This window comes from Dysidea avara, chromosome 9 (genome assembly GCF_963678975.1).
Source record: "Dysidea avara chromosome 9, odDysAvar1.4, whole genome shotgun sequence".
In the NCBI taxonomy this organism is placed as follows: domain Eukaryota; kingdom Metazoa; phylum Porifera; class Demospongiae; order Dictyoceratida; family Dysideidae; genus Dysidea; species Dysidea avara.
Window position 1 is genome coordinate 14,793,709 of NC_089280.1, and position 15,381 is coordinate 14,809,089.

Sequence of the window (15,381 nt, forward strand, 5' to 3'; positions counted from 1 at the left end):
AATATTGGGAGGCTCATCCTGAAGTTAACAAAATAAAGACATTGCAAGACAAAGGAATGATATCTGAAAAAGAGATTGTACAATCCTTTAGTGACAGCACTCACAGTAGTGGTGAAGAGATGCCATCTGAACCACCTATACATATAAATCGGTTTGATGCTTTGTTAACTTTACATGATGACGTTTCATTGTCTGATGATTCATAAATGTATCTGATGTCCAAAGCTTCACAAAACTGCAACTCAGTACTACACAAGTGATGAATTATTCAAAAAAAATGTACACAAATATGATGTGAATAATGTGAGAACTGTCAGTTATCAAATATGCCAATCCTATGTACATACTAACAATTAATGAAGAGCTCTACTCTGCATGTTATTTACATTAAAATAAAATAACCTTTATACTGTACAGTATATGAAAAAAGTACCATCTATACTATACAAAGCCAAAAAAAGTTTTTAGTTTAAATAATGTATACATTAAGAACTATCACCACCACCCATTTCTACTGACACACCATTGGAAGAGCTAAATGGATCTACTAAGAAAGGGTCCCCTGGCAATGGGTTAGAATTCAAATTGATTTCGTCAGACGAATACTCAAACAGTGGATTCATTGCCTGAGGGGAAGGGTTGTTGCTCTGGTGATCAGCAGTGGCCTCTACTTGGTCAACGATTTCAGGTGAAACTGAAGTGCTTTTGGATGACGAACTAGAAGAGCTAACGTTAAAGGCATCACTATTATTATTATTAGCATTGGTGTTTGGCTGTCCATCTGTTTCCTCTGTCTGCTGCTGCTGTATTTTCTGTAGCTGTGATGTCAACTGCTGTACATGATTAAGTAATTGTTTGTTCTGTGTTAACAAGTGCTGCACTTGAGCCTAGAATAACACATGACTGAGATGTTTCATGAGCACTAATATGGGACCCTATTAACATTGAATTCATGTACGTATATACATGTACTGTACCTGTGCTTCAATTCTGGATGATGTTTCTGTTTCCAACTGCGTACTAAGTAAACTTATCTGAGCTGACATTTGTTTCTTTTCAAATTCCCACATGACTGGTGCTGATACTGATGCACCCCCGGCCATCTGTCCACCAACTAACATCTCCCCTAGGAAAGATGAGCTGAACTCCTTTTTACTGTCATCGGCAAAAAGGTTTTGTTCTATAACAGACTACAAAAAAATGAGCTATAATTATTATAGTAACACAAGCAACATGATTGACACTTAATAATTAATCCTATACCTCTCGATTGTCATCTGTTCTTGCTCTAGAAGATACCTGTGCATTCACTCCCCCAAACAGAGGATCAAGATTAGTATCAGATGTCCCGTTTGGTATGTTCAATTCATCTGGATTAAAGTGCATCAAGTCCTTGCCTTCATCATGATCAGGCTGAGAAGCTTTTGCTGGTTGCTCTTCTTTCTGTGTAGCTGCAACTGCAGCGTCAAGATCAGTACTACCTGGTGTAACTGGCTCGCCACTCTTTTCCTCAGCAGCTTTCTCACTGGCCTTTTCAATGGCATCGTCAATGTTGGTTTCATTAGGTGGTTTCTCATTATCATCAGTCTTTTCTGGCCGCTTAAACTGTGGCTTAGGATTAGCTTTATGACAAACATCAAAAGCCTGGCCAATAGTTCGCACAATGTGAAGTGCCTGGTTCTGTATAAAGGACACTTAAATATACTACCATTGAAATAAAAAAAAACCATCCTTACCCGTTTGGCAGACTTAAAAACGTTACACCTAAAAGTGTTACTGGGCACTTCACGAGTGATGTAGCAGAAAATATTGAGATCCTGTGAATCATGTGCCACATAGAAAATTCTAAACAATCAGAAATATCATCATAGCAACAACACCTTATATAGTAGATATGCAATGAATACAGTTACTAGTTACTCTACCTGTACACAGGATGCTGCATAATGAACAGTTGTTCATCTGTATATGTCTTGCTCTTCTACAAGAAACAAAAAACAATATGCATATATATAATGCCAAGGAATGTATTTGGGAAAGTCTTAAGACTAATTTTCAGTCAAGGTATATAAATCCCATTTGGAGGAGTGCCAATTTATTAAGTGACTAGGCTGCCCAGTATATGTTACACACACTGTTACCCTTTTGCTCTTTCTTTTAGTGACTTTAGCGCCATCCACTGACACTTGCAGATAACAACGGACTTTTCTTATTCCTTTTACCTTGAATTCATACTGTAAAAAGTACATATCATGATATATATTCATGGCACATTGCACCTCACCCTAATTCTTCTCATTGCAGCAATAATGTCCAGTTTTGAACTGGGTTTAGTAATTTCCAGACTACCAATGAACTGTGAATACATATAAAGTATGCTAAGAAACCAATGAACTTCACTACCTTGGATTTAAACCTGATTCCATGGCCGAAGGCATCTTCATTGTGAAGTGGCAGTCTAGTATCCTGGGTGTCATTGATGAAATTATAGTCCCTATTTCGCTGGCCTGCCAAAGACACAAATTAACACTAAAATAGCCAATCACATTTAATATTGCAATATTCTATGTCGCGTCATGGAAACAAGATTCGCAAACCTAGCGTCACTAGGGAATAAATTTCATAAGATTGATACAGGAGCGTATCGCAGCTGGCATGGAAGGTAAAGTATGTAATACATGCAGCCATGTTTATTTAAATGTCTACCATTAAGTGTAATAGTGCGTCTGTATTTACTAAACTCACTAAATCTGCGTGATAGCCTGGTAGACAGCCTAGCAAAACTTTCTCGGGCGAAGGCCAAAGTGTTTGTTTCCAGCGTAACCATCGCGTTAATCTAGGTGCAACTTTCGATATAGATGCCTGCGTCCACACAATAAACCTGGTGATAAAAATGCGAAGAATGTGTTAATCGCTCACGTGCGATTGCTTTGTTGTATATTGTAGGTAATCATGTCCAGGAGAATGAAGAACATGTGCACATCAGATGGCAGAGTTTTGGAGTGGTGCCAGGTCTCAGCGAAGCAGATTTCATGGCCAGACAGCGATACTTACAGTTAACACGGTGAATATAGTGTGATAGTAGTATCCGTTGAGTATACGGAATTGGTAATAGCCGGTCAGCTGCACAGTATTCAGAAATAACTCTTGAGAATTCAAGAGGAAGCCTTTCCAAGGATTTGAATGTTGGCCGATTTATTAGAGAACAGAGGAAAATCTTGAAGACCATCCGTGCTCAACCATGGGTCATGCATGTAAAGGTTTCAGCTGTAAAGTAAAAACAACACAACATATTTTTGTCTTGTTCAAAAATTGGCTCAACTTTGTAGACATTACAGACAAGCAATTGGTAGGTATACTACATTGCTCGACACTATTGATACAGTAAAGGACAGATCAATACAGGTACCTTTATATATCAAATGCTTTTAGTTGCGTTACTATACATGTACATCTATGTAGTTAAATACCTTGGCGAAGATTAAGCTTATTCAAATCCAAAACACCTTAACAATTTGGAACTCATTGATCAAACGGGTTGAAGGTACCAACATAATTGAAACTATTGTATATAACAATGTTGATACTTTTCTAGGAAAATTTGGCTCTAGTGTTGCATCGTATTTTATGTTTTTACGTTGGCTGTGTGCACTAAACCTTATCATGTCAATACTGATGTTTCTATTCGTAGTCCTCCCACAGGTTGGTGTATACAAAAATGTCGTACTGTTTTGACAGCAACACATTTGACAGACTAGTGCAGGCCATGGGCTTCAAGTTCCACCAGATGTGAAGACCAATTCATCATCTGTGTCATTTATATTTGACGGACAGGTTTGTTTATTTCATGTACAATGTATTCAACTTCTATTCTTCACAGGGATATAGTTTTGAATATTCAGTACTCTTCTATGGCTATTATGATTGTGGTCAAAATGAGCCATATATGCCACCGCCAAACAACCCTGATCCATCTATTGGCTGGAATTATAAGCTTCCACTTGCTTATATTATCATGATTCCATTGACATTTGGGTTTTGCATCATTGCTATCTTAATGAGGTATTAAATGAAATTGTAAAGTTATACTATAATTCTTTATGTGTACGCAAGAGCAAAGAATCCAGCTTTGAATATCAGTCATTGTATAGTGTTCATTGCTTGTATATATGGCTACATACATACATACATAATTGAAAGCCCATATAGTACAATTAGTTCTCTATAGTTACAGTATTGTAGAAGCATGTTATATTAGGGATGCAACAATATTACAATATATCGATATATTGCAATATTTTCTACCACAATACAATATTGTAATTGCTGTATTGCAATATACTGCAGAGCTGTGGTTTGTGGATAATTACCCAGCATCAAAGGCACCAGAAAGTAATAATTGAATGATTTATTGGTGACCAGAAGCTATATCCTGAACATATAACACTGATAATACAGGAGACTAGCCTAGCTACTTGTAAATGCGTTTGATGATGGTTGCTTGACCTGTGGGTATACTGTCTGCTGTACCTCAGCATACAGATATGGGTTTTTTAAACAATTGCAACATTCACTTTATCACATTTCAACATCGTATTCAAATATTGCAATGCAGCAATATATTGCAATATTTTGAAAACAATACCCAATATGGAGTTTACCCATATTGTTGCATCCCTATGTTATATATCACTTTCTCATTTCAGTGTGTGAGCATTTACATGACATATTAATATTTATATTATATATAGGCTTATTATGACTATTTTTATAGTGTAACTGAGAAGTACAAACTTGTACAAAGATCAGATGCAACTGACCCATATCCATTTGCTAGAAGATTATTTACTGGATGGGACTATGCTGTTACTTTTGCTGATACTGCTCGCAGGAAAGTGTTACACATTGCTACTGAATTAAAGGTACGTACACTGCATGCATTCTTATTGGGGTCTTTTGATATACAGTAGTTGAACACAGTGTATGTGTACTACTGTACATATATAGGAGATGGTTGGTGAAGTTATAAGAGAAGAAAAGAAACAAACAAGGTTTGACACTATATCATTTTAAGACCATTCAATAAAAACACATTTTTTAGCTTAAGTAAACTATCTATTCGTATCATCATGAATGCAGTAATAATCACTCTGCTTGGCGTCACTTGTTTTGCAATATACCTTGTCGTTGAAAATGTTGAGAAACGGGATGTCATGGATAATAACTTTGAAGAAGCTATAAAGCGAGGAATAGATGGTGTATGGTTGTTTATTTTGTCATTCCAGGTGCGTAAGTGGGATATCTCAATGTTTAGTGTTGTACACAACTGTGTTTGTAGCTACAAATAGTCATAATAGGACGGACTCTTGTCATGAGGGTAGTGTTTCTAATCGCTGAGCTGGTAGAAGGACATCACCCTAGAACTGCACTTAAAGTGTCATTGATACGGTAAGGTCTAGCTAGCTTATATATGTAGATATCTACAGCTTTTGCAGTGTACTTTACCTGTAAAGCATTAATACAATAAATACTTTAGGATATTTTTAAGGAAGAAAATCCATCCCTCCTGGAGGAGACTGAGTGTGGCCCCAACTAGACATTGGGTGACCTGCAGTTCGATTCCTGGGGTTGGAGGGATTTTTTTCCTTACTTTGGCCCCTTTTCTGTTACACCTTTTCAGCTATAAGTCACTAAGTCTAAGTCCTTGAAATTAGGTTAGGTAATCCTAAGGCTGCAGCACATGTTGCTGCAGACCTTCAGTGCTGGTCACTGTAAAGCATTAATACTATAATACAATATTACAATAAATATTGAAGACACATGGGTATTCAATGCCCTCATGCAAAAATTCTAGTTCCATATATAAATATCCAAAGCCGTGATAAGCTTGGGAGTGATATTTGACAATCTCTATATTTGACCTAATTTTAGAAAACCGTCGATATATGCACAATAGTACTTTTGTAATAAAACGCATTCAAAAACAATGGGTAAAAAAATGCAAGCTTCAGAAAAAAATTTACACAAGTTTTTACCGCCTTGCTGGTGGTGAACTGACACTCCAGTGGATGCATCATCGTATTCCCCTATTCATAGGGAGTTCAAAAATCCTTGTTTCATCTTCATACACAGGTGGGTTTCTGAGTTATGGACGTTTGTTTACATTGCGGTGACGAAAGAATTTACGACGATTTTTCTTCAATAAATTTGCATTCCTTCCGGATCACAGAAGAATATCTTCGGCAAAAACAATACCTTGGTGGATGCACAGATTCATGGCGAATACAGTGAACAAAGATTCAACTCCGTATGCCGTTGTATCAGTAAGTTATGGTGGTTTATGTAAGTGCCTGTAGATAATTTTCTCAATGTCTTCTATGCATATTGATTTATTCATTTGTCTGGGTGTCTACTGCTGTATTTCCCACACTGCTTATCTTATGAAGCTGAAACTTAGCCAATCCATTCCTCTGTCCCTGTAGACAACAAAGAACCAATAAAACGAATTTTGATAAATGCGTATATCGACAGTTTTCTAAAATTAAGTCACATATTGAAGATGTGACATATAACATGCATTTACAAAATTAAATAAGTACTGTAGTTTAAGCCAAAAATGCTCCCACATCTGGCCAAATGCTGGCTGTGGGCACTACTGAATGTATACATGTCTGTCCACAAAACCGGCACAAGGAAGCAAGCTTTTCAAGATGGAGTTTACTCTTGTTCACATTTAAGGTTTCTTATTTTTTGTGTTTACGTACTGTAAAGGGGGTGTGGCCTATCACTAAAACCACTGAATGGGGGCCTGCCTTAGTGTTTAAAAGCAAAACTATCTTAATTGACTTTTTGAGCTAACAAGAGCAAAGTGCTTTGACTTGAACAGCCAGTTGTGAGTGATAGTTTAGCATGACTACTAGCTGTCTTCTAGTGAATTCCATCATTACATACATTTGTGTGCAACGAATATCTTGCGTATTGTTTCTTTACTGTATGTCAGAAGTTGGCCATTGCATGAGGACCAAATTACATTTAATCCCTCATTAAGATGGCAAGTACCTGGTTTGGTATAATATAGTACACAAGGTCGCTTTGTATATACCACACATTCCTTGTTCTGTATTTGTGTTTATCCTAATTCGTGTATTTTTTAGCATGTTTCTGCTATATGTCTCCAGCCTCTACGTTCTCATAATAGCATTACTGTCTATCAACTGTGTAAGTACATGTATATAAGAAGAAATTAAAATACAATTGTCTTCATGTACATCCTGTATCTGCTATGGAGCTAGCACATCATAACAAATTTAGGAGTAAATTACACCCAAGTGTGCCCCCTCAACCACAATTCACTTACCCTGTAATCTGTAATAGATACAGATGGATTCACATATTAAGGCTTCCAATACCATACACGTGTACATTCCAGAGTGACGATAGTGGTCGTGAGATTTGCTGTTGGGAGACAATAGTGGGACAAGAATTATATAAATTATCCTGGAGCCAGATGGGTGCTGAGATTCTTAGTGTATTCTTTATTGATGGAATAGTGTGGATCGTTGCATCCTATGCTCCATCAAAGCTGAAAGATCGTGTAAGTGTTCTTGTTTGATGCTGTATGTATGTATGTATGTATGTATGTATGTATGGCAAAAGAATTCGATGAGAACATATGTCTACACCTTCAGTTATGCAAACAGCTAGACCCTCAGTATTTCTGTCATTAAGTTTGTCAGTGTAGTGACTGAAGTAGGGATTAAATAATACTCAGCGGGGCTCAATCAAGAATATTAAGCTTTGGGGGGAGGGGAAGTGAATTGTTTGCAATGTAGGGGGTTTAGTTGTATAGGAATATGAGAGAGGATCACTATAAGTTACAAAATGCAAAGCATGAGATTTCTAGGGGCAAGCCCCCAGGACAATTTTGAAAATGTGTAATTAGAAATGAAAAGGTTTAATTGCCAAAAGTTATGTAACCAAATGGTCAATCATCACACTAAATTGATGTATCCTCACATCTACATTACACATCAAGGTTTTAGGTATAAACCTAAGGGGGGAGGGAGGGATTACTTAACTCAGGGATCCTACTGCAAGTATAGGCAGTCTCCATATATAATGCACTACTTTTATAATCTCTACTCAAATTTACATTTCCACGTATATGTATATTTTAACTTGTAACCGGTAAATTAATGTATAAAACTACATCAAAGAAAAGAATATATATATGTACTAGTAATAGCATGGGTAGCAGTGAAATTTGGGATAAATATCACGAGTGTTGTATTGGAAATGGGGATAAATTTCACGAGGCGAAGCCGAGTGAAATTTACCATTTCCAATACAACAAGAGTGGTATTTATCCCAAATTTCACTGCTACCCATGCTATTCCCAGTTAATGCCATACTCGCTGCATATACGCATGCTGTGCATTAGCGTTGCCATGTACACAATTTGTCACTATGTACTAAACACGTGTCAACACTAATTGTTAACATAAATTCTAGCCAATGAAATTGCAATTACAACTTTTTCACTGCTACCAGTGAAATACGGGATAAATTTCACTGCTACTATTGAGACTTTTGTATGGGCACTGAAACAGGTATGGTATTAATATATATATATTACACCAGAAATTTTGTATCTGAATGCATACTCCAACTATCAAAAGCAAAGTGGGCATTTTGCTTCATTTTTAGCTGTGTTCTTACAAAGAAAGCTGGTACATTAAGTGCCTCTGCAATCAATCTAGTCACTACGAAAATACATTATAAATGGGATAGTCAACACAAAAGCCACTGAAGCATGTTTACTGCTACCCACAAAAAATCTGGCATGCCAGATTACCCTGAAAGATTAGTCCTGTTAACAGCCGTCTACAAGCCTGTCAATATTATATAGTTATACAACGGCCACGAGTGCTCTGCCTGATATAAATGCACGAGCCTGAGGGCCGTTAGGCCCGAAGGCAAGTGCGTTTATACAGGCAGAGCACAAGTGCACGTTGTATAACTGTTATGTACCACTCACCTAATAGGTGGGGAGAGTCTCACAAGACAGCTGTAACACTTATAAAGGCCAGGTTTCTAACATCGATTGTGGGTAACCAAGCCGGACGTTGCGATGACGTTCCCCCTGCAGTACTGCAGCCACCTGAGATATTGAAAGCTAGTATGCTATGGGTTATACTCACTAACTTGCATTCGCTGTTCGACTCTCATCATGTAGTGCTCAGCATGCCAGCGTGATCACTCAATCGCCATATAGACTAAGCGCCAGACTAATCGCCATAGTGATTCTCTCGAGCGAAAAAAATCTGCTAAATAGACGGTTTAAGTAAACTACTAAACGATACTAGTCTAATTCTTACTATTCACACTGGTTAAACTCGAATCTGGTGGCATGACAAAACTGGTTACCACAATCGAACGTAAAGGTTAGTATTATTTAGTTTTATTGAGTCATTGTCGAAGTGGACTACAGTTTAATCTGGGCTAAGATGGCACCACACTAGTAAGGTGTATAAGTATGTTTATATATATGTAGACTAAAGTTGTGGCCACCCGCGTTGACTTTTTCGATCGCCATTGGCTGCTTGTAAACATTATACGTATTGGTGACGTTATGGCCCACAATCGACCTTTACATGTCAGGTTATAAAAGAATTCGAGTGATCTGTGAAGTGTCTTTCCACCTATTAGGTGAAGTGTCGTAGTGGTCTTGGCCATCAGCACTTGTGCTATGCTGCACAAAACTGCAGCCAGTGCAATATCTGTATATTGCACTGCGGTTGGTGCATTATAACTTATAATGCACTCGTTGTGGTCTACAAAACCGCAACCAGTGCGTTATAAGTTATAATGCACTCGCTGCGGTCTGCAGCAGTGCAATATACAAATTATGGCACTGGCGGTGCTTTTGAACTGCCCACGCAGAGTGGTATATTCACATATGTGTATATCAGTAGCCTGTCACAGTGCTGTATTGTAGATATACTGCCCTTGGATCAGAGGAGGGCTGACACGAAGTAAACGTTATAAGATTTTGTGTCAATTGTATCATAGATATACGACTCCTAATAGGGATTGGAAACGGCGTCACATGCCAGAAATAGGCTTGTTTCGAATGTTACGGGTGGTTTCCGTAATTTGTATCGTATGCTAATTTAATTTTCCTGTAATGAAGTTTTAAAGGTTTTGCAAGAGTGATTTAGAGCCTAAGAGCAAAGTGTGCTACCATCCTACTAGCTTTGTTCCATAGCTTTGGCATTAGATTAAAGCTTGAAACGGTTACGCTAGACAGCAGCTGTGCAGAGTTAGGAGAACAGAGACATGACAATGCAACAACACCTAACGAAGTTGTAACCAAGGAAATATGCAGCGTTTAAACTAAAGGTGTGGCTTACAAACCATACTGTTCAATTCTAATAACCAAAGGGGTTCTAAAAAGCCACGTATCGTCGATACCAGAAGGTGTACACAGCTGCTACAGGAACAGAAACGTACCTTGGTGTAGATGCGATTCCGAAATGGCACAATATGACGAGTTTCTTCTGTGGGAAAGGCCAGTCAGTGACTTCCACCAAAGCAACTTGTATCGCTCAACCTGAGAGAACTTTCATATTCTACTAAACCTACACTGACAGTCTGCAGTAAAGAGAAATGTTAGTCTTTTCATGCTCTTCAAAGCGGTAACAAGCGAAATGCTCCTCGTATCTAACCAGTGACGTCAATTGTACAGGTAGTATACTGGGCAGGTGATGCCGTTTTCCAATCCCTGTTAAGAGTCGTATATATATGATTACATAAATATATGCTCATTATTTTAATATAAATAAATGCCAGCCACTATCAGAGACTGGAGATATTTGCCTGGTGAAGTGACCAGTTCTAGTTCATCTCAAACACACACATATTGTACAAACCAAACACAACATCGTGAGCACTATAGTACGTTCACGTTGAGCTGAATCCTCAAAAACATTTAATAACTCATGGATGCAACTACACACGATCTTGAAATTTGGCTCATTTGTAGTGCTGCTTGATCCGCTAAAAATATTTCAAAATCTTGTTGCTCAAATGTTTCACATAATGTTTACGGCCAATCAAAATTTTCACAATACATTTCCTATGTGGAAGCCATATAAGTACAGTGTCCATTACAGCCCTTTCCCGAACTTGTAATGGATGGCTGTAATCTGGTTGGCTGAAATGTTAACTCTGTTGAGAAAAAATCCACTTTCAATTTTTAGCTGTTTTTCAGGATTCAGCTCAACGTGAACATGCTATAAATAAGTACTCACTAATAAAGAGGTGTGACAGCTGTTTTGTTCGTGAGCAACAAAATAGTTGCCAAGCCCCTAACGACTTGCAAACTAAATGGCTGTTTATGAGTGAGTTAATTGCTCATGGCGTTGAATTTGGGTGATGCCGTATACACACACACACACACACACACACACACACACACACACACACACACACACGCACACGAAGGTTTGTGTACATTCTCTATTTTGCCTGTGTGTATAGCCTAACAGAAATGCTGTAGACCAACTTATGCCACAAGGCAACCACATTTCCATACCCCATATCAGCGCAAAGCCATGCCACATTCTAAGTCATATGAAGTAGATTGTTTGTTACGTAGTAACCTTAACTTACCAGTGTTGTAGATTGTAAGGCTCACTGGATAAATTTAAAATCTGTTTCATCCATGTTTATTGTTGGATGTTTGTTTTGTATTTTTTAAAGTGAGCTCTTAATCACATGAGTAAGTCTCCAATGGATCGCGTGTATTAAGACCATCGGGATTGAATGGGGTTAATTACACTGATGGGTTTAGCATGTTTTGATTGGCACAAATATTCAAGCATTACCTTCCTGAAATTGGCTCTCTGTACAACCTTATGGCTCACATGAATGCATCAGACCTCCTCTGTTCCTGGACCATTCCTGTAGCAGGATGGTCAGACAGCCCTTCTACATGTTGGTTGTAAACTATTGACTTACACTCCTGTCACAGTCATGTGCTCTAGTACATTCTGCAAAAGCAGTTCTTACAGGCCGGTACATACATGTACTCTGTCACTATGGTGACTTCTGTTGCCACTGGTTTCTGTAATTGTTTATTGCTAATAACCCACTTAGCAAGTTTCCCAAATCCCTACAGTACATGCACTTACTGACTCACATTACACTACATGATCTCCAAAGGTTTCATTTGTATTTATAACCTTACCAACAAGTGTCGTGTTTCATTGTGGGATTTGAAATGCAGCAGCGTTTACAGGCCTGTATCAGACCTAAACATTTACATTTCTATGGGCCTGTTACAGCACTTAACATTTTACAGACTCATTACCAGTTTACAAATACAGGCCTGTCTAAAATGTAACACAAGCCTGTTAGTACGGATTATGGGAAGACACAGGCCTGCTGACATACTAAATCACTAATTTAATACCATCCACAAAATGTAACAGGATTATGCAACTCTTACAGGTAACATTTTTATATTATGGTTAAAGCACCGCCGCGCATGTATATTTGCCTCGAGACACCCCCCAAGTGCTGTATTTTTCATACACTCAAGCATAGGCAGTGCTTTAACTGTTATATTGTACTTCCTGGTCGTCTGGCTCAGAGCGATTTTCTCTATTACTCAAACCACTGCGATTTTCGGTGATCAGATATCAATAAGTGTTTAACTAAGGCCGTGCAAAGTTAATTATTTGTTTCTGGTCCTACCAATTCCCCCAAAATTGACCAGGTGACCAGGCTTGTCTTTTTTTTTTTTGCAACTTTTTTGATGTGGTACACTACATTTGACATAGCAAGAATAATAGGGTAAAAAAAACCAGAAACATATAATTAATTTTTTGTGGCCTAATCTATTTCTAATCATAGTAGGATTAGTTTGGCTGGTTTTAGCGATTTGCAGTGCGTAACATTCCTTAAATAAATTCTCCGCATAACTGTACTGTAATTGCCCAATAAAGCGCATAACTGTATTTGCCCAATTAGCTGCAAAACTGTACTGTATGACTCATACAGTACAGTTATGCAGTTGATTAGTACTGTATGGACAATACGATATGCGGCATAGCTTTGATCCTCCCACGCAAAGTATAGTATAATATACTGTAAGAATTTAAGAGTGTTTATAACAGGCTTATGGCATATTTAGGTGATCCGTACAGGCCTGTAACCATCTTATAATAATAACAGACCTGTAACCATCTATATTGTACTTTGCGTGGGAAGATCAAAGCGATGCCGCATATCGTATTGTCCATACAGTTTTGCAGCTAATTGGGCAAATACAATACAGTTATGCGCTTAATTGGGCAATACAGTTATGCAGAGAATTTATTTAAGGAGTGTTGCACACTGCAAATCGCTAAAACCAGCCCAAGTAATCCTACAAGTTCGTTCTACGGCTAGGAATAGATAGTATAAACACTTATTGATCATCTGATCACGAAGCTTTTTAAACATGACATCACAAAGACAGCACGATTGATCACGTGCGTGGCATTGTAAATCGCTAAAGCTAGCCAAACTAATCCTATTAGTTCATTCTACGACTAGAAATAGATTAGTTAAGTACTTACTGATATCCTTATCACTGAAAATCGCAGCAGTTTGAATACTAGAGAAAATCGCTCCGAGCCAGACGACCAGGAAGTACAATATAACACTTAAAGCACCGCCTTGCTTGTGTGTACAACAAAATACAGTACTCGGGGGGTGTCTCGAGGCAAATACAGCACTCGGCTTTGCCTCGTGCTGTATTAGCCTCTCGACACACCCCCTCATACTGTATTTTCCATACACACACGTGGCAGTGCTTTAACCAGGGCCGTAGCCAGCCAATATTTGATGGTTGAGCATAGCTAACATCAACTTAACTACACACACAAGAAACACGCTCACTTTTATGTGAGACATTATCAAAGAAAAATATGAAAAGTGTATGCACACAAGGCCTACAGCTACCTATGCTATAATGTAAACAAACGCTGCTTGCATGTATGTAAACATTTACTAGCTATATGGTATTCTATTAAACTGGTAGGGCAGGCATCCACCGACGATCGTCATAGCTGAGTATCACGTGACATCAAACTGCTGAACCAACAATGTAAACAGTTCATCACATATTTACAACAATCAACTGGCTGTATAGCTTACAGACCAACCATCACAACGATGTGTAATGCTTTTTCAAGTAAATGCCACATGGCCCCAAATGAAGGCCGGAGGCGCTAATTTATGAACTATAGTGTCTTATCACAAATATCGGCATGCCTAGAATGCTTCATCCCTGACTTATAGCAGCCAATGTACATTTTGCATGAATTTGGTGTAAACCACAACTCAGTTAATCAGTACAAATTGTGCACGTGACACTTTGTAATGACTTGACCTTTTCTCCATTTCCAGCAGCTCCATTTGTATATGCCATTATTGTTGTCTAGAAGAGTACGTTTTCCCGTTTTCTTTCATCAGCTAGTCTCGCGTAGCCAGACCCTTTTCTTTCTTTTGTGTGGGGGCAGGAAAGAAAAGGGTCTGGTGAACATAGTATAGCATCGTCATTGGGCTATCCCGAGATTGTGGGGATTCTACTGCGCAGCTTCCGGATTGTTGTTTGGTACAAATGACGTGATCTGCTGCATTTGCCTCCTGTTACCATAGATATTTCAGTAGTAGCTATGGTAACAGGATGCAAATGACGCTAATATTAGCAAATCACGTCATTCGTGCCAATCAACAATCCGGAAGCTGCGCAGTAGAATCCCCACAGTCTCGGGATAACCCAACGACCATGCTATACTATGTTCACCATACCCTTTTCTTTCCCCGCCCCCACACAAAAGAAAGAAAAGAGCCTGGCTACGCGAGACTATTCATCAGCTGTAAGTTAGGCACTTTCCTTATCAAAAAAATACGCTTGACAAGTCCACTGAAATGAAATCTTTTGCTGCCAGCACCATCCACACTGAATCCTACTGATGATTATCACTCACTGTGACTTAGAGATACAGTAGCACGACTATATTAGTGCACCACGCTTCGACTCCATTTTAAATTTTGAATTTAAACCGCATAAAGGATTGTAGCATGTGCGTCTACATTAATTATAGGGACTTTCCAAAGGATTTTCCACATAATGGATCACGTGATACACCATCTATTTCGAAGTCGTGGTTCAACAAATGAGGTACACATTTACGCTTTACAGTATTAACATAGGGTTGTTTTTGTGTGCTGCTGTGAATCCTCGTGTGAATCTTAAGCTACTTGTGATGGTTGGGCAAAAGTTTGTGATGGTTGGGCAAATGCCCACCCATGCCCACACCCCTGGCT

The 15,381-nt window shown here is 38.4% G+C and overlaps 3 protein-coding genes across 5 annotated transcripts in view; 2 read left to right on the plus strand and 1 right to left on the minus strand.

The window, feature by feature from the left end:
• Positions 1-414, plus strand: part of LOC136266010 (guanine nucleotide-binding protein-like 1) — a 53,411-nt gene extending 52,997 nt beyond the window's left edge. For both annotated transcript variants that reach the window (XM_066060961.1, XM_066060963.1), the window contains exon 18: positions 1-414. In XM_066060961.1, coding sequence (XP_065917033.1) covers positions 1-206 — 206 coding nt within the window. In that variant the 3' untranslated portion in view covers positions 207-414.
• LOC136266012 (carboxyl-terminal PDZ ligand of neuronal nitric oxide synthase protein-like) lies at positions 243-2,913 on the minus strand. The gene is made up of 9 exons (XM_066060965.1): positions 2,746-2,913; positions 2,404-2,507; positions 2,285-2,356; positions 2,142-2,234; positions 1,926-1,981; positions 1,737-1,845; positions 1,264-1,680; positions 978-1,190; positions 243-887 (listed from the first exon to the last, which is right to left on the minus strand). Exons 1-9 carry the CDS (start codon positions 2,825-2,827, stop codon positions 486-488), a joined length of 1,548 nt encoding a protein of 515 aa, XP_065917037.1. The 5' UTR covers positions 2,828-2,913; the 3' UTR covers positions 243-485.
• LOC136266009 (transmembrane channel-like protein 3) overlaps positions 2,511-15,381 on the plus strand; it is a 14,688-nt gene continuing 1,817 nt past the window's right edge. The window contains exons 1-14 of one of the 2 annotated variants that reach the window (XR_010705861.1): positions 2,511-2,662; positions 2,947-3,064; positions 3,116-3,274; positions 3,330-3,405; positions 3,463-3,544; positions 3,596-3,702; positions 3,754-3,834; positions 3,881-4,062; positions 4,775-4,922; positions 5,008-5,051; positions 5,102-5,285; positions 5,339-5,448; positions 7,155-7,218; positions 7,430-7,594. Coding sequence is in view for 1 of the 2 variants with exons in the window: in XM_066060960.1 (XP_065917032.1) it covers positions 2,656-2,662; positions 2,947-3,064; positions 3,116-3,274; positions 3,330-3,405; positions 3,463-3,544; positions 3,596-3,702; positions 3,754-3,834; positions 3,881-4,062; positions 4,775-4,922; positions 5,008-5,051; positions 5,102-5,285; positions 5,339-5,448; positions 7,155-7,218; positions 7,430-7,594 (1,527 nt within the window). In the remaining variant the exon portion in view is untranslated. The remainder of the gene's footprint in view (positions 2,663-2,946; positions 3,065-3,115; positions 3,275-3,329; positions 3,406-3,462; positions 3,545-3,595; positions 3,703-3,753; positions 3,835-3,880; positions 4,063-4,774; positions 4,923-5,007; positions 5,052-5,101; positions 5,286-5,338; positions 5,449-7,154; positions 7,219-7,429; positions 7,595-15,381) is intronic. The other variant, XM_066060960.1, reaches the window with a different exon arrangement.

Bases quoted from the DNA above. Each gene is read 5' to 3' on its own strand.
- LOC136266012 (XM_066060965.1), bottom strand. From the start codon at position 2,827: ATGGTTACGCTGGAAACAAACACTTTGGCCTTCGCCCGAGAAAGTTTT. The intron at 2,357-2,403 runs GTAGTGAAGTTC...ATGTATTCACAG, and splicing joins GAATCAGGTTTAAATCCAAG to TTCATTGGTAGTCTGGAAAT. The intron at 2,235-2,284 runs GTGAGGTGCAAT...TACTTTTTACAG, and splicing joins CTGCAATGAGAAGAATTAGG to TATGAATTCAAGGTAAAAGG.